Genomic DNA, 20,048 nt, shown 5'->3' on the forward strand with positions numbered 1-20,048 from the left:
TTTCAAGTTTAAAAAATCTTGAAAAAACATCTTATCTTAGAAAGCTTTCCATGATGACTCCCCCCTCATTGTTGTCGGATTATCCTCCTAATGATTGGACTTTATGTTTGATTTTTCAGTAAAACTGTGAGAAATTCTGAAATACAGCACTAAAAATATTTGTAAGTTTGTTTTGATCATGTGTGGTGTCTTCTCTAGTAGCGCCTTTGTTTTACAGAGAGAGCCAGTTGTTTTGAGCCTCCCAACTTGAGGCGGTTTCAGCTGCACAGGACATCTCTGCTGACCTCTTCTTGAACACAGTAATTATTCTGGGTCAGACTCTTTTAAAGCTACATGCTGGAATTAATGGAACTGGGAAGGGCAAATAGGGAATGTTATTGTGCCCTTGTTTCTCAGTGCGCTGCAGCTGAAAAAAAAGACATGTTTTACCTCGCTAATCCTAGAGGGGTCAGTCATTTCCATTCATTGTAAATTTGTGTTTTCTGTAGGAAAGCACGTCAGTTCCCAGTGTGAGAGTGATGGAATTATTTAATGTGTGTTGGCATTGTTTTTCATGTTCTAGAGGTCAGAATTGAGTCTTTGGGGAGATTAAGCAGCACTTTAGCTCCCCAGGGCTTCATCCACTTGTGGTTTTTATTGTGAGGCTAAAATGACATTAATCCTCTTATTACTACTACTGAAACTGGAGGTCTGTTAGCATAATGTGACAGTGCATGATCCATTTTATGTTATACATTTCTATCAGTCATACCTGGCCAGTGATCTCTGTGGCAAAGGATTGTTTGATGTTTGGTGACTATAGACAAGTTAAGTTCACTACCAAGATAGTGATATTGTGTTGTGAGGTCAGCAGTGACCAAAACAATAATAACAACCAATTTTAATTACCACATAAAGATTTTAGGTTAACTGAGCCACAATGCAATGCCAATATGCCAATAACATGTTCATGTAAATCTAGAATTTATCAGTATTCAGTTTGCAAGTAAATAAGGCCCTGTTGTAATCTGATACAGGTAGTCAAATGCAGCTAGCTTTGCCAGTGCATCCAGTCTGCAATCCTATGTGCATTGCCCTTAGAGTAAGTCGTCCTTGTTCTGTGGCCTGGATGTTATCAGAGAGTTTTTACCCCCAGAGGGGTAAGACTACCACACAGCTCCTTCCCTGTTCTCTCCTTTCTTTCTCCATCTCTGTCACTCTCTTAGGGTAATTCAAATGCATACTCCATATACTCCCATCTCTATTTTAAGAATCTTCTCTCTCGTGTGGACATGCTGTGCTTGGGGCTGGTCGAATTGGGGAAGGTTGAATGACTGGAAACAGACTGTATGAGCGCTCACAAGCATCCCACTGTCTTTGGTGTGTTCTCAATCCATAATCCTTTAAAGTTGTTCAATCTAGCAACATAGCTACTGGAGCGACTTAATAGTTGCCCCAAAGTGTATGACTTTTAAGATATGAACCATCCACAAATCCCCTGCAGGCTTTTACAAAAAGCCATGACAGTGTAATGTTTTTCAGACAACTTGGTTATAAATAATGTTAAAGGACTCAATACCAGAATTAATGCTTCTAAATGAAAAAGTTAATTGCACAGACATAAGATATTAATTCACTGACTGATAATAACCTGGTGTTAATCTGCAAACATTACAGTAGCTATTATAACAGTGTTGGGAGAATGAGTATATGACCATGAATAATAAATGTGTCAACAAATACCTCCTTTTTGTTGATACGTTTAATGTAAACAGGAAACCCCTAGTGGCCTCCATCGAAACCCGAATAAGCGATCAGTGTAAACACAGTCTACAAACTTGACATGCTGACTAATCTGCATTGTGCTGTTATGCTCAGTTCTATTGTTTGCTTTAGCCAAGAAGCTGAAGTATCTGAAAGTGGTTAGAATACAGCAGTTTAACACAAAGCATAAATCATGGATAAAGAGGTGCCTTTTTATGTAAATGTTTTAGTTCAAGGCAAAAAAAACCTTTTCACCAAAGAAAATATTTAACAGTTGGAAATGGCCTATGACAGATGTCACCTACAATCAATCAATTTGAGATCCCTTTCCAGGGCCTTAACACCCACTCACATGTGTCAGTTGAGCTCAGTAGGTCTCATGATATAGTGAGGCAAGGTCTCATAATAGTTTCACCTGAAAACTCTGGTGATAATGACCCACACCCTTTTTCATACCTTGGCTCATGCGTTGAGGCACACGATCAATCGTTGGTCAATGACCCTTTTAATGGAAAGCTCTCAGTAGGACTTAAATACCTTTTCTTTACAAGCTCCTCAGTTAAACGAAGTTGTTATATTACTTTGCGTATTCCACAGATTCATTTGAGGTAATATTGAATTTTTTTTAAATAAGGCTTAACAAGAAAACATTTATGGCAAAATGATGTCTTTACATAAGAGATATAAACTACAACTGAGAAGCAAATGTTTGTGGATATCCATAAGTGAATACAAATTGCGATCAAAAACTTAGCCATAGAAACAAAAATGAGACGTGATACGATGATACACAAATGATTAAACGTTGCCAGTTTCCCCATGGTACAGCAAGTTGTTGTGGTGGGTAGCACCATCACCTCACAGCAGTCCTGGGTTCAAATTTGCTTGCCAGCTTGGGCCTTTCTGTGTGCAGTTTCCATGTTCTCTACTTGGCTTCACTCTGGGTACTCTGGCTTCCTCCCAAAACATGGATGTTACATTAATTGGTGATTCTTAGCTGGCATGATGTGAAGGTGTGTGATTGGCTTTATGATAGCGCTCCAGTAGATCGGTGACCTGTTCAGGATGTACCCTATGACAACTGGGATAGGCTCCAGCCACACCACTCAGGTTCATCAAGAAGAGCACACAGATTGAGATTTAACTACCTGCAACTGTATCTACTTTCAGTTGTCTCGATAATGGCAGGTTGGGAGTAATCAAAATGAGGCCCAGGAGACCAGAAAGCGCAATAAAAGTACAAAAATCAGTCTTTGACCAAGATACAGTGGTCGGGAAAGTCAGCAGAGGAGGCTGCTGACTTAACAAGATTGAAAATATATGTTATTGTATGTTATTACCAAATTTATGTGCAGAGTTTACATGTTTCACTGTAGCTGTATGTAGCAGTTTCTCTGCCCGCTACTTTTTTATTTTATTTTTGTGTGTTACAGATCCATAATCAGACAATTTGAGATTACTGAAGATGACCACAACCTTAAGTGCAATAAAATCTCCCTAAAATCCTTGAGCTGATGGTACTGAATACCTTATTCAGCGATATTAGGAATATTTTATTGATTTTCTGTTACAGCTTCTGCTCTCTACAAACATTATTATTATGTTTTTTTTTTAAGAAACCAATAAAAAAAAGGCACACACAACCTCCACCACTACCCCGACTCCCTCTGCCCAGCCAAAGGGTTCTGTCTTGGGGAACAATATGAAAAAAGTCAAGTTAGTTAAAAACAAGTATGATGCTGAGATGTTGTCCTCCAGTTTATGCTCATAGTCTCATTTTAACCTCTTGCTGCGCCTGCTTGGTCCAACCAATGAAAACCACCCACTGCATTGTGAAACTTTCTGAACTGTAGCTGGTGAACCTTTTCCCCAGTGTATATATATATATGTGTGTGTGTGTGTGTGTGTGTGTGTGTGTATTTACAGGTGCTGTTTTTAGAAGTGTGTGGGAGACACATGAATACCATAGTTCAACGTGTAAATACTCTATAAATTGCTTGTGCTACCCTGTATAACACCAGTTACTTTTTGTACTCTTGAGATTGTTCACAAAAGGCTGAATTGGAGCACTTTTCCTGGGGCATGCAAAGCCCCACTGAGAGGTTATAAAAAAGGAAAGGAAACCACTGGTTCAGTCTAAATCTTGTCTGGCATATAGTGTCTGCCATTGCACCCAGATTTTCAGCAGAGGTGGAGTCACCTTCAATAAGGCACCTTTCAATGGCCAGCCAAGAAAATTAGGTGTACTCAGTGGCAGGGCTGTCAAGACCATGCTGATCAAATTTCTATGGATGGCAGCCTGGGGATCCAGGGTGAAGGGATTGAAAAAGGCATGCCTTTTTCACCTCCCTCAGGTGGGAAGCCCATCTGCTGAGGCCTCAGATCTGCAAACTCCCAACAAGTTCTAATTAAGACCTACTTCGCACAAGTGATCACAGTGTGATGATGAACCAAGAAATGGGCCAGAGATAGTGCGCAGAGACAATTAGGTGCAATATCTGATTAGCTTCAGAGATAATAGTTTTGTTTTACTGGGTCTAACAGGGTGAAAAGGATGAGTTCAAAGAGTCAGATAATCCTTTACTAGGCCCTTGTACTCTCATGACAATACTTTAAGTACACTATAAGGAAGAAATTTTCCTCTAAATTTAGACTTTTTAAAATAGTCTGTGTGTAGTATCACTTTAATGTATTCTTAACTGTTTTATCACTCTCTGTTAAGCTTGACTTCTGATTACTAAAACATCGAGGCTCTGTGAAGCATTATAAAAAGGCTTCAGAAGAGCCTTTAAAGTTGGCCTCATTCACAGATGCTGTTTCCTGCCCTTTGTTTCTTTGCTTATCCGTGTCCCACTGGCAAATGGTTTGCAGAATTGCTGCACATAATAGCCTACACAGCACTCAACTACTTTGATCTTTTCTAGGGAAAGAGCGGAATCATCAGGCACCGGGCACTGCTCTCCTTTTTCAAGATGCTTGACATGTTGCAAGCCGTAAGGATGTGATGAGTTTCCTCTTCACTCAGATAAAATGGTGATTGTAACCGGCCCAAAAACCGTCACGATGCTGACTGTCACGATTAGATTATTTATTTAGATTGTGGTCGTTTGACATATTTAATACAGCAAATCTGGCATTGCATTGAAATCCTTAAAAGAATTTGACAAAATAATACTGCAAATATGAAGAAGATAATGATGATGCACAGACTGACTTACAGTTTAATGTTATTAAAAAACCTCTAAAAATGCAAGCTCCTCCCATCATTTATGTATTTATTGACCTCATTATGTGCACACGTCTATTAAAATTTTAATAATCTACCAGTTCAATTATTAAGCTTTCAGATTTGCTTTCCACCCAGTTTATACTGTTTTTATCAGCTGAGTTGGTTATTAGTGCCTGTGTAGGTTCTCATTCATCCAGGTCATGGTAGTCTAGGGTCTCACCTCTTAGTGGGAAAAGTTTGTCTTGTGCCAATTCAAGTGAGTCGACAGAAAAAACAAAATATGCAACTAACCTGATGTTTGAAATAAGCCTGTGAGTTGGTGCGAATTAAATATATTTCGTTTTTTTATTTTATTTTGTTTGACCATTAAAGGAATTTGAAAGTGTGGCTTTGTACTGAGATGTTTATAAACCAAAAGAATTAGGCTAGTTGACACTCAGAGAATTCAGACTGTGAGTAAAATAAAATTATAGTGTTTTTAATATATACAGTGGCTTGCAAAAGTATTTGGCCCCCTTGAACTTTTCCACATTTTGTCACATTACAGCCACAAACATGAATCAATTTTATTGGAATTCCACGTGAAAGACCAATACAAACTGGTGTACACGTGAGAAGTGGAACGAAAATCATACATGATTCCAAACATTTTTTACAAATAAATAAGTGGGGTGTGCGTAATTATTCAGCCCCCTTTGGTCTGAGTGCAGTCAGTTGCCCATAGACATTGACTGATGAGTGCTAATGACTAAATAGAGTGCACCTGTGTGTAATCTAATGTCAGTACAAATCATTGACTGTAGAAAACAATGGTACAAATACAGCTGCTCTGTGACGGCCTCAGAGGTTGTCTAAGAGAATATTGGGAGCAACAACACCATGAAGTCCAAAGAACACACCAGACAGGTCAGGGATAAAGTTAAAGAAATTTAAAGCAGGCTTAGGCTACAAAAAGATTTCTCAAGCCTTGAACATCCCACAGAGCACTGTTCAAGCGATCATTCAGAAATGGAAGGAGTATGGCACAACTGTAAACCTACCAAGACAAGGCCGTCCACCTAAACTCATAGGCCGAACAAGGAGAGCGCTGATGAAGCCAAGAGGCCTATGGCGACTCTGGACGAGCTGCAGAGATCTACAGCTCAGGTGGGGGAATCTGTCCATAGGACAACTATTAGTCGTGCACTGCACAAAGTTGGCCTTTATGGAAGAGTGGCAAGAAGAAAGCCATTGGTAATAGAAAACCATAAGAAGTCCAGTTTGCAGTTTGCCACAAGCCATGTGGGGGACACAGCAAACATGTGGAAGAAGGTGCTCTGGTCAGATGAGACCAAAATGGAACTTTTTGGCCAAAATGCAAAACGCTGTGTGTGGCGGAAAACTAACACTGCACATCACTCTGAACACACCATCCCCACTGTCAAATATGGTGGCAGCATCGTGCTCTGGGGGTGCTTCTCTTCAGCAGGGACAGGGAAGCTGGTCAGAGTTGATGGGAAAATGAATGGAGCCAAATACAGGGCAATCTTGGAAGAAAACCTCTTGGAGTCTGCAAAAGACTTGAGACTGGGGTGGAGGTTCACCTTCCAGCAGGACAACGACCCTAAACATAAAGCCAGGGCAACAATGGAATGGTTTAAAACAAAACATATCCATGTGTTAGAATGTCCCAGTCAAAGTCCAGCTCTAAATCCAATCGAGAATCTGTGGCAAGATCTGAAAACTGCTGTTCACAAACGCTGTCCATCTAACCTGACTGAGCTGGAGCTGTTTTGCAAAGAAGAATGGGCAAGGATTTTAGTCTCTAGATGTGCAAAGCTGGTAGAGACATACCCTAAAAGACTGGCAGCTGGAATTGCAGCAAAAGGTGGTTCTACAGAGTATTGACTCAGAGGGCTGAATAATTACGCACACCCCACTTTGCAGTTATTTATTTGTAAAAAATATTCGGAATCATGCATGATTTTCGTTCCACTTTTCACCACTTTGTTTTGGTCTTTCACATGGAATTCCAATAAAATTGATTCATGTTTGTGGCTGTAATGTGACAAAATGTGGGAAAGTTCAAGGGGGCCGAATACTTTTGCAAGCCACTGTATATACATATATACGGTACATATACTACACCAATTCATGATCTTTGAAGCATTTTCAGTGTTGGTAATGCAGACTACTGGTGCAGAGAGTGTAACAGAATTTTAAACAGCATGATAAATCTAACATTTGCATAAATTCAGTTTAACACAGACCTGCTTAAGCATCTCTATATGATGCTTCAGCTAAGCCCACATAACATATGCTTGTATAAGAGGAAAGGAAATGTAATTCCAATTGAAATTGCTTAATTTAGAGTGCCATAGTCTCTGTGCTGCTGAAAGCAAGAATCCGCAAGCGCTGCTCTGCCTGAGTTCACAGACCATGAAAGAGTAAAAAACAATAGGCTGAAAAACCAGTGGTCAAGCACACACCACAGTAGTCCACTTTTCATGTCAACAATATGACATATAGGATGCAGACGCTGTGTCTGCGAGGCATAATGGCCCGTATGAATGGTCTTTTTTTATTAACCGCTCACACCCTTTGCTCAAGCATTTGATTCAGGATTATGCCGTGAATCTTTTTCACAGACTTCAAAGGCTACTCTTCATTCATTTTGGTCTTTTGATGGTATTATGTTGGTTAAGCGAGGTTTCCAGTTTCAAGGACAGGTAAATGGTATTAAGTGCCGTACGCAATGGATTACTCTCTGTAATGTTTTCCTGTTTTGCGCAACAGCACTGCTTTGGCTTTTGAAGTGACAGAAAATTGGAAAAGAATAACAAAAAATTCATTTTAGTTCCAGTGTTAGTGAGACAGCCACGCTGTGTGCTGAAATTGTGCTGGCAAAGTCTTCACTTTGACATTTGTTGTTAGATTTCGGATGACCTTTTTGTCATTTGCACATTGGAAGCTTATGTATGGTTTACTAATAATATATTTGTGGCTGACTGTGATTTTGTGCTTATAGATCATGTGTTTAATTTGGTGTGCCTGTCAAAGACTAATCCCCTCACACACACACACACACACACACACACACACACACACACACACACACACACACACACACACACACACACACACCACCCCCCACTGTGGCATTTGTAAAAAGCTGCAGAATAAGTTGGAAGTAGATTTACTGAATATAGTACGGCTTAAACTGGCAACGAGCAGAGTGAGAAGTCAAGCTTGGTGAACCTTCCTCCAGCGCTTTTTCATATTTGGTAATCTAAATATATTGCTCCAAAATATCACATCTTACATACACTGTTACATCACCGAGTTTCTGTTGAAATCCTACATCACTTGAGTTTGGTTAAGGATGACAGAGGCTTGAAACACACGCACACACACACACACACAACACAAGTTCCTTCCATTTCTTGCATTTTAGTGTAATTAAGAGTCCACACATATAGCAAGAACCACGGTTGCTGGATTGATAAGGTACACGAAGCAGTGAAGGATAGCAGCAAATATGTTGTTTACAAAACATATTGTGCTTTATGTGTAATATAATGGTAGAAACTCCTGGAATGTGTCTACGTGCTATGCACAGCAATTTTGTTTTGCCTGATATGTCTGCGAACAGAAGCCCAAGGTACCGCTTTCATCTGCTGTCTGTCAAGTCTTGGTTAAAATCATCATTCCAGCAAGTCTTTCGCTGACCTTCAAACCTGAGTCCTCCAGGCCAGCAGACATGCTAATTAACGGATTGGTCCGTAACTTCACAAAGCAATTTTATTCCCTGTATGTCTGGGTTCAAAAATGGGCCTGGCATACTGAGATTCAGGACTAAAAAGTATCCTGTAGGGTCACTGAATGATGCCTGAATAATGCATTTAAATTGGCTTTCGGTTAACTTCACCAAGTCTCCAGTAAACATGTGCATGAGATACTCCTTCTTGTGCAAAGACCTCATGTAAGAAGGGGCCCGAGAAACTCATTAGAGAGTCATTAGATGTCACAAGCTCTACTAAAGGGATTTCCTGCCATATCGGCAAGGCTTACCTATATTCTGAAGTTAGCATTGACAGTATGATAGAGCATGTGCTCATAAAATAGGACACCAGACACACAATCCAACCAGAAAGCAATCTGGTATGTTCATGCTGTGAAAACTGCAATTATTCCGCCATCTGTGCGGTATACTTGTAGATTATATTTTCATTATGCAGGATGTCAAAGAGTATTAGCAATTCTGAAATTATGCAAGTGCTGTTCTTAGAAAACATCGGTTGAAGGAAATTTATCTGTAGCATGTGTTGTTCTTGCTGTAACTTTTTTTTTTCTTTTCTGTCTAATTCAACACCAATATCAACACATTGCTTCACGGTGTAGAAGGTATGTGAATGAAAGGCAAGTGAAAATATGTCAGCATGTTAGTGAATCAAGTTTATGAACACTGCTTAATTTTAGATACATTTTAGAGCAGTAATAACAGTATTTTTTAAAGATCTCTCATTATAGCTACTTTATATAAAACACTGGCCATGACTTTTAAAAAAAGTAGTTATGGTTTTGCTTCTTAATATTGATCAGACAGTTTAGTCAAAATAGGCTAATAAAACATAAACCTTGAAGTCCACAATGAAGTTAATCAGCTTATAGTTGACTTCTTATAGGTGCTCCTCCTTATGGTTCAAAGCATTTTGGTCCATTAGTACATAATGCTCTCCTCTTTTTTTCAAAGTAATTAAGAATGATTAAGCAAACCTACTGGACAACTCGGGGTTTAGTATCTTATCCAAGAATACTTCAACATGCAGGCTGGAGGAGCTAAGGGTCGAACTGCCAGCCTAATGATTAGCAGATGACCCGCTCTAGCACCTGAGCCACAGCTGTGATACTAAAGATGGTGCAGGCACAGAAAGAAGTTCCTTTTATTTTAGGAATAATGTTTGCATCTGTGCTCTCAATGTTCAGTTGACAATGAATAACATACAAAAGTTACCTACCACTCCCTAATGAATGAAGTTCAATACCCAGCATGAGCTCAGTATTTGTTGTCTGTGGTTGTTATTCACTTATGTACCGCTGGCAAAAAAGAACAACACTTCCATCTTACTCAATCATATCAGAGACTTGCGTGACTGAGATCATAAAAGTCATCTCTGCTGCCTTTTGTAGGCATCTCTCCTCAGGGTTATTTTTGCTTACATTGTTCTGATCATGTTTGAGGTACAGCAAACAAACATGGTCAAAAAATGTTTACACCCCATTTTCCCTGCTGTAAAATAATAATATTCCTGACAGCCATTTTCCTTCTCAAGTATTGCAATAATTTTGATTGGAGTGTTAAAATTTACTCACCTGAAGTGTGCAGGTTGAGCAGGTGCCAAGATCTCAGTCTGAGGTCAAGGCCAAAACACTCACAAGACAAATTATTATCCATATTTTTAACTGTCAAAAATCAAATGACCTTGTCACAGCTCTTTCCTGACCACATCAGTCACCATTTACAGCTCAATTAAGATGTCATTCTAAATTATTTATCAGTTAGTGGTCGGCTGGTCTCTCACACCTTAAAAATGGAACGCTGGTGATAATAAAAGCCTGTTGTCACTCTTCATGGGCAGCCTGTCTACATAATAATTGTAAAAGTCTCTAGTTAGCATGCTGGATTACCTTTGAATTATAATTGAACAAGTTCAAAAAGTGTGAAGCTCACCTCAAGTGACAAGCAGTGTTATAATATTACTGCCAGGCAGCAACAGTTTTATCTTTTAATATGTTTTTATGCCACTGAAGCGCTTTGAACCTTGTTTATAACTCAAATCCAAAAACCACATTTTCTCTTCTTGTTTTTTACATTCGAGGCAACAATCTATGCAGAGGGTCAGGTGGAGATTAAATGAATGGGGACTGACATATGTACCATCGCCTGTGAAATATACATTTAATTTGTTTTTAAAAATTGGTATTCTTAGTGAGTAGAAATGATTTAGCAAGGCTCTTGGCACGCTGTACGTATTTTGTCCTATTTGTGTACATGTGCTTGTAAGAAGCATTGTTTATGATCAAAGCAATTATAGATACAACCTTAAAAAGTTTAGTTTGTCTCATCAAATGTCACTGTAGTATAGTTAGTAGGGCCATCATGATACTAGAACTTTACACTCGACACTGATAGCCAAGAAAATACTCAATACCATTTTCCATCAGTGGGTAGAAAATTAAGAGTTAGGCAGAAATAGATTAAAACAATATTGTTATGTGCAAATGTATTTATCTACATCACAGTTCATAATGGTTTTGGATTCAGGAGACAGACACTATCTCTACTGTTAAGATTAGACTTAAAACTTTCCTTTTTGCTAAAGCATATAGTTGGGGCTGGATCAGGTGACCCTGAATCCTCCTTTAGTTGTGCTGCAATAAGTGTAGGCTGCAGGGGGATTCCTGTGATGCACTGAGTATTTCATTTTCAGTCACCTTTCTCACTCAACATGTGTTAATAGACCTCTCTGCATTGAATCATACTTGTTATTGATCTCTCGCTCTCTTCCACAGCATGTCTTTTATCCTATAAACACATCTTCTCTCACCCCAACCGGTCGCAGCAGATGGCGGCGCCCCTCCCTGAGCCTGGTTCTGCTGGAGGTTTCTTCCTGTTAAAAGGGAGTTTTTCCTTCCCACTGTCACCAAAGTGCTTGCTCATAGGGGGTCATATGATTGTTGGGATTTTCTCTGTATGTATTACTACCTTACTGTTGTTGTGATTTGGCGCTATATAAATAAAATTGAATTAAATTGAACTGAATTGAATAATAACCCATGGCTAATGTGGCTGTCGCATAATAGTTAAATGGCTTAAGGTAAAGTTGTGTGTCAACTGGAGGAGGCAAAGATGGTACTGTCTGTATTGAGACTGTTACAAATGAGTATCTAATCCGGTAGTAGTTTTTGTATTGATTAGTAGCTGAGTGTTGATTATTTGGACAACTGTAATAGAAACATGATAGTGACTTTATGATTATATGATCAAAATTTGTCTAATGCTGCTCCTGACTGTTGACAGACCCGTTCAAACTTTCCCACCCATCATTACCTCTCCACAAAAGTCCTCCGTATGGGTTTAAATTGGCCAAGGACAGCAGAGATGAAAGCTGCCCATAATGAGGTTCCTCCCTTAGGATTCAATGTGTAGCTTTGTCCCAGGGGCTCCTGAAGGTTGTCTGTAGAGTCAGTCTGCTATGGGGTGCAAGCCCAAACAGCCAGCTTGTCTGTCACCTTGCCATGCAGTTAATGTTGTCTAGAGGTGAAGTTTACTTAGGGACAAAATATATTTTTGGACATCATAAAATATGAAAAAAATGTACGCACATGTGATATAAGTGAAGCTTTCTGCAACGTAGTCTTCATGCCTCATCTTAAAATATTGCACCGTGATCCACACTTTTAATTTGCGCCCTTGTTCATAACTTCTTCATTTAACTTCACCCAAGTTTGTCACCGTGGCTTTTTCCGCAGTGTTCACAAATGTGAAACAATAAGGCTCTTCGTTTTTTGTTGTCATGAAAAGGCTGCCATGACACCTCGCCTTATAGGCGATCACTGTTCATTCTGACAACAAATGATAAAGAAAAGCTGCCTTGTATTAAACTGTCTGCTCCAGCTCCTCTCTGACTAGAAGTAGGTTTTTGAGTTTACCGGGCATTGAGCTGCTGCACTAGGAAGTAACCTGCTAACTTCTCCCCAAAGCTAGCATAACTTGATTCCTCACGTAATTTTTTTCCAGATGCGTTATCGGCATCAACAGTCAGTGAAAACATTAACATATTGTCACGGACATTTTACAGAAAGCAAGTAAAATAAGGTAAATGATATAACTAAAATGCAATAACATTTAAGTCTTGAAAAGACAATAAAGCATGTAAAAAGACACAGACATAGTAATTCACTGTTCTGTATAAGAGGGCAAGGTAAGTAAAAGATAATATTACTAGATATCATATTGTAAGCAGTACTCAACCTCAACAAAGCTAAAATACAACATCAAACTTCAGTGATTCGATTTTATAATCCAGCCGCAAACTACGGAGACACCTGCGAGTCAAAGTGCACAGTGGTGCATATTAAGGCAGGACCCAGCGGGAGTTCACAGTGCCCAAAGCAGCAGAGAGGAGCGAAGGAATCTACGACTGAAAATAACTGCATGTACACACCGAAACAGACCTGTTATATGTGAAGCTCACTTGTGCATTCCCATTATTGTTACACTAAACCTCCTCAGATGTTTCTCTGCACGACCAAATTTCCCTTTTGGGAATCAGATGACTTTGTGTTTTGGAGGAGATAATGCTGAAAATGATGATGATGATCAGTTAAACGAGGACTGACCTTGTGTGTTGTTGTTATCATCACTGGGTTGATGTGAATCTGCAGCTTCGCCCTCCCTGCTTGTTACAGTTGAGAGTGAAAAGAGCAACTCCAGAATCTTTCCCATGTTCTGCAATGTTTACCCTGCGTCTGACCTTTATGTTGTTATTGAAGAATCACTTTGCGAGGCTAATTATTATCGTAGTGTAATTGGGTGTGTTTTCCAGAACTTGGAGTTGAGCTTTGCTAAGTGTGTAAATAGGGGATAATTACTGCTGTGCATCTTGACAAAAGAGCTAAAACTTGGTAGGATGGGAGACGGAGAAAATTTGATTTGTATGTTTTTAACATTTAGTGCTAAATCTAAAACGGTGCCTCTCATTTACTCTCTCTTTGCAGTCCGTCTGCTTTGAAGCCAGGCAGCTGTGTGGGGCATCGGGTGTGGATCCTGCTAGCCATGACTCACCTTACCTTGGACTTCTCTGTGTGCAGTCCTCTCAGTCAAGGTCTGGGGATCAAACTCACGCCTAAACCGGTGCCTCGCTCACGGCCTCGCTTGCAGCCCCTCTGGGATAAGCCTAACATGCTTCACTGGAGAACAGTGAGCCCGTTAGCCCACCGGCTCCTCAGCCCTGTTCCTCCGCCCCAAGACAGCAGGGCAGGAATAGTGCCAAAAGTTAAAGGTCAAAAGCATTGGAAGCCAGCACACAAAGGACAAGCAGCATGCAAGAATTGCCGGCTGAGATACTCTCAAAAAGAGACGGGCGATCCTTTGGCTGTAATAGCAAAAGCTCCAGTTGCTTTATCAAGCGGGAGGTTGTTAATTAGAACCAGGAGGCAGCTCAAATGGGACAGCTATGACAAGTCTCAGGAGGGCCGGACTACAACAGTGGCTGGATTTATTGACTGGGGACCCACGGGGACTGATAGCATAGATGAGGATGGCAAAATGGAGCCAAACTTAACGTCCACCAGGGCTGCAACTACTACAGTGGCCACAACCACTAGCACTACAACCAGGCTCTCCCAAAGGACGTTCACTGTGGTGACCACAACAGAGTCCAAGAGCACCACCAAGTCCTCTATGAGCAACACGGAGTCTGTCAAACCACCAAAGCTAGACCCACCAGGGGACACACCAGGTAAGAGATATAAGATATATATATAGATATGTTTTTTTTCTCTCAGTAACTGTTAAACAGACAAACATAGAGTGCTGTGAAGGTAATTCTTCAAGTCAGCAGTGTCCAAACATGCTACTTAGATTTTCCTTTGCAGGTTGTCTTTTTAATAAAACATTTATCAGGGGAGCCTTCAGCAGATAGGTAACACATTTGTTAAATCAGCTCTGAAAACATTATAAATAAATTATGAATTGGCTTTTCTCTGCAGAGCTTTATTTTGTGATATGACAAGTTTTCCACAGTTGTGTTTACAGGTATATATACACGTAAAACAGGTTCTATAGGAATGAAACGTATGTTAATGACATTTCCTAACAAATTCATAGTCTGTTTAAGCCCCAATGGATCTACGGATAATTGGTCACTCTCTGACAAACTGAAAATCAAATGAATCTGAAATATACAGCTTTGCTTTTACACTGAAAAGGGGTTAAATGTGTGACTATCACACATTTACCACCCTTACTGGTCTAGCCAGTAACGGTCCTGGCTAGACCCCCCATGCTTAAAACCAAGCCCTGGAATGGCGCGGCTATGTCTTCAGCCTCTCCGCAGCTTGGACGCAAGAATTTCACTACATGTTGTACCCTGTATAATTGTGTATGTGACAAATAAAGGTTGTTGTTTGTTTGATTATAAGCCTCTATAATCACCTTTTCACTGTACATCTGATGATCTGCTTTCATGACTATAATATTGCAGCTTAGAGATATAGGCGCTGATACTGACAGACTATGCCCTCGACTATATTGTAGCCCTCAGGTCTGAAATACCGATGGTGGGCATTTTATGGCCAAGGATTTTTATGGGCAGTTCTTCTGTAATGTGGAAACACAATCCTCTCCTGCCGGGCTTATTAGATTTAGTATGTCATTATGTCTATGAGGAACATGTTTTTTTTTTATTAAAATGACCTGTGTAAGTTATGTTTTAACAACTTAGGAACAATAACTGTGGTAAATTAAGTTTTCCCATTTAGCGCAGTAGCAAAAATGTCATAAAAGTATGCAAAGATAAGGAAGGACTTACTCAGTTTCAATGATAAATGTTAGAGGAATCAAGAAAAGTTCATACTGCAGTGGAAGTATTCAGATAATGAACACTTTGAACTATTTGCTGTTACTCAGTGCTGTTCAAGTACTGGAACAACAATGCCTCCCAAAGCAGCCTTGAGTGTTAGTGGCATACATATAAGTTGCACTGTGATTGAACTGTATATAGCACATGCAAAATGAAATGGCAGGACATAATTATCTTGTCAGTGCTGTTGTGATCTCTTCATTTTCTCTTGATTGGGAGGTAAGTGTGAGACCACCTGTGATTCAGATGATGGCTTGTATCCTGGAGGAAATCAGTCACCACAGCTAACTGAGAGCTGATAAGAAAGGAGAGTTGAGACTTTTTCTCCCTCCAACTGGTTGAATATTATTGAATCAATAAGCACATTGTGTCTGATCAGAGCAGATGAAGAGAATCATGTTTCAGAGCGAAGAGTGGGTGTGTAATCGCAGCAGAAATTTTCCCTCTGGCTTCACAACACGTTAACCCTCTGCCTCATATTAGCCCCAAGGCAAGATGTAATTACCACACGAGCAGTGCAGCATTGGATTGCTGATGAATTGAAAGTATAGCAGATGGAGAGGCGCTTCACTGTATGCCTGTCTCTTACTCTCATATCTCTAAATTGTCTTAGTGGATGCATACAAAATTTCTTAGTCATGATTGATGAAACTTGCAGTGGGATAACTTCTCACTTGCAAACTTAAACTGATTCTGTTAAAGTGGGCAAAGTGTTAATAAAATTTATTTTAATTTATCTAGGTTTCTCCTTCTCTCTTACCACTATCCCTCATGGGAAATCCTTTCACAGAAGGTTAAGATCTATGACTGCACTTCCGGATGTCTACTGTGTCTAACCTGCCCACTGCACGCAATGTTTTTTTACTTTAACAGGCAGATGAGTTGACATTATCTGACAGCAATGCTAACAACAGCATCTAATCTGTCAGTGCCTAAGACAAAAGGCTGCTTTGTCACAAAATAACTGAAAGTAGGGCTGTTCGATATAACGATATATATCGGATGACGATATAAAAACGTCTATCGTTTCATTTTACGCTATCGTTTGTTTTGTGGTGTCGCAAAATAAACTGTTTACGGCAATATTTTTTTTTTATCGTTCTGATGGTCACTGTAGCGGCTATATTAATTTTGTAAAGTTCTCTCTTTCTCTTATATTTTATATAACCACATTACGGACGGACAAGCGCCTCTTTTTATGCGTTGTGGTTAGCGACAACGATGGTAACAGCATCGCGTGTCCGCTTGTTTATGTTCCACATAAGCCTTTCACAATAAAACTCAAGATCCTGTTGAGACTTTTCAAAATAAACTGAATCATGTGAAAGAGCAGATTATTTACGGATGAGAAGTAAAAAAGAGCTGCCAGGTGCTAAAAAATAAACCTTAGACTCAAACGTTAGAACAGGCTTTTCCCCGCAGCACGCCGTGTAATAAATACTCACAAAGAAAACGGCGGCTGTTACAACTTATGTCTAAAAATGTATCGTTTCATGCATCGGTTAAAACACTCGACTCCAGCTACATGACGCGCAGCTGGAAACACTTCCCACAAGTCGAGCTGCCCGTGATTCACAGAATTTACAGAAAATGTTACATTTTTGTGATTTATATCGTTATCGGGACGATAGAATTCTTATATCGGGATATGAGATTTTGGTCATATCGCACAGCCCTAGCTGAAAGTTATTTTTCGTACAAGACCAACCCAAATGTCAGTGCTTAAACAGAGCTGTGTCGAAGTCCATTTAAGGTTAGTAGAAGTAGGAGAGAAGCTGGTGCACATGCATGCAATGTAGATGCATTGCTCTGAAAAATGCATAACCAGTGCAAAAGACTGTGTATGCATCATGCATGCATGCAGAGAGTTCAAGCGCATTTGGAACCTAGCTGGTATCTGCTGAATGTACTTTTCGCTCCGTGGTTGTGCCTTGCCATCCTCCAAGCTTTCACTCACTCTGCTAAGTTAACTGTGGCAGTTATTTCAGGTGAGTGATACAATATTTTCATGTACATGGAAGTGCCGCCACATTTCAGTTCACATTCAAAACATGGTCAAGTCATCTGCAGCCAGTATGAGAAGAACCTAGGAGACTATTAGTTTCGATGTTATGAGGATTTAAACAACTTATGCTATTTACTAACCAAGTTATTATAAACTAAACATTTTTAATTACTGTTGTAATTCTCCTGTGCTTGATTGTTTCCTATATCCACAGTATCAATAAGCATGTATAACCCCAATTCTGAAAAATGTTGGGATGCTGTGTAAAATGGAAAAAAAAATTAAGGTTTAAATTGAGAAAATCTGCCCCTTATTGAAGAAAAAATATTAGCTCATTTTGAGTTTGATGGCAGCTCTTCACAAAAAAAATTGGGAGAGGGCCACGTTTTCCACTATGCAGCACCAAGGGCACTCAAAAGTAACTGCATTCTTAAAGTATCGATGGAGAATGACAGTTAGCTCATAGCATGCATTCTGGATTCTGGGGTTCTGCCATCCATCCATCCATCCCTCCATCTTCATCGATATATACAATTTAGGGTCGGACATTCTATAAAAAAATCAAAATTATTAAAAATGCCAGAAGTGTTATTTCAAGTTGGATGATTAATTACAAAAATGGTTTCTGCAATGCTCTGAATGATTGCTAAGAAGCTGCAAAATAGCTGAAAAAGATGTCTAGAAATTATGTATTTAACAGAGCCAGTTTTTGACTAATTAAATATTCATTTGTTTGGTACATTCATCCTTGCACTTACTTTCAGTACCTTCTTCTTCTCTTCATCTATAGTGTTGATGCAGTCTATAGACTTTCTAAGGCAAAAAGGTCCTCACAGCATGGGCTGGTAGCACGTTTCCTAAAATAATTAGATACATATTCAGATCAAAAATGAACTTCCTTATACTAAATCACTTAGCTGCTTCAGCTCAGCAGCTCAGAAAATGTCTATATCTTTGCTGCTTAGGCACGGTACAGACCACGGTACAAGTAGAGACATGCAGCCGTGCAATAAATGCACATTATGACTCATGAATATTGTATGCTCTCACAAACGCAAGTTGTGAATGTACTTGGTGTCATCCCATATGGTGTGTGTGTAACATGACTGTAATCATTTCAGAGTGTAATCGCTGTCAAACATGAATGCAAAGAGCAGAGAGTGGCAGAGAGTAGAGGAAGCTACTTTCGACTGCTCTCTTATTCACAAGGATTTGCCAGTGATAGAGGAAGTATCCAAAAAGCCTTTTTTTTTTTTAAAAAATCAAAAAAGAAAGAAAATAGAAGTAATGTAGATTTTTTTCCGACAGTAGTCTGAATGTTACATTCTGTTGCTTGACTGTGCTCCGATAAAATCATTAATACTTCAGGTGTCGGTGAATATCTGAACGCATGTTGCACCTGTATGACCGCAAGGATAGAAAAAAATGTAGAAGAGCAAGCTCCACAGCACTTTGAAAACCAGTTTTATTCTGTCATTAGCGGAAATGTCTTCAGATATTAAAAAAAATTCCAACTTAACCCCAGGCTAAATCAAACCTAAGACTACCATTACCATGGCAACAGGCAGTTACACCTGTGTTGACGATTGGGACTCGAGTCAAAAAAGTAGGAAAACAGAGCTCATATTTTGTGCTTTTCTAACATTGATTTTGGTAGCACAAAGCGAAAGGAAACTGTCCTGATCCTGACTGCAGAATTCACAGAACTATACTGAAACCTGAAAATAATCCCACCTATGCCACAGGATTGCACTGCGCTGAGCTTTTATGCAGCAAAAAGTTTTCTGTAGTGTTTGCACCGTTGACTGTTGCTGTCAATTTTTCCCAAAATGTTTTGTCATAATCTTTTCTGGATTTTCTGGAAGTCCTTATTATTCTTGAGACTGCAGCTCATTTGGATCCAACTACCATCAAAAGATTGTTTCTTTCTATATTTATGTCAGTGTCCAGAAATGAACATTTGAGCTGTATTTCCTCACACCTGCCGTGGGATCCAGTCAGTTACTCTGACATTTCTCCAACCAGTTTGGGTTGGTAGAAAAACCAGCTACGTAGTGACACAGGGAAAGTACACGACAGCTTGCCACAGCTTGACTGAGTTGCACTTGTTGAATACAGGCTATGTGTCTTAACTCCCACTCGCTGTTGGCGTGGATGCACAAGACAACAAAAGGGATGGTTCTTTCTGGCACTGGTGAAAATCCAAATAGTTTAGACCAAGATAAAGAAGTGAATGTTGCCCTTAATCTGTGTGAAGGAAGTAGCTTTCGCATGCCTTCTGTCTCATTAACTGAGTTTGAACTATTCTCATGCATGTCATCTGTCAGGGCATCCGTTTAACACCTGTTAAGTTTTATTGGCTTGCAGCCGTAGGTTTTTATGATTATGTAATTAAATGCTTTCTCACAGTATTATAACCTTTGTGGTTGATCACCAACATGCAATC

The 20,048-nt window shown here is 39.6% G+C and overlaps 1 protein-coding gene across 3 annotated transcripts in view; it reads left to right on the forward strand.

Moving 5' to 3' along the window:
* Nucleotides 1-20,048, forward strand: part of ajap1 (adherens junctions associated protein 1) — a 47,775-nt gene that overhangs the window by 15,454 nt on the left and 12,273 nt on the right. For all 3 annotated transcript variants that reach the window (XR_014871440.1, XR_014871439.1, XM_085145163.1), the window contains one exon: nt 13,733-14,475. Coding sequence is in view for 1 of the 3 variants with exons in the window: in XM_085145163.1 (XP_085001289.1) it covers nt 13,733-14,475 (743 nt within the window). In the remaining 2 variants the exon portion in view is untranslated. The remainder of the gene's footprint in view (nt 1-13,732; nt 14,476-20,048) is intronic.

Source organism: Neolamprologus multifasciatus, chromosome 20, assembly GCF_963576455.1.
Source record: "Neolamprologus multifasciatus chromosome 20, fNeoMul1.2, whole genome shotgun sequence".
Classification (NCBI taxonomy): domain Eukaryota; kingdom Metazoa; phylum Chordata; class Actinopteri; order Cichliformes; family Cichlidae; genus Neolamprologus; species Neolamprologus multifasciatus.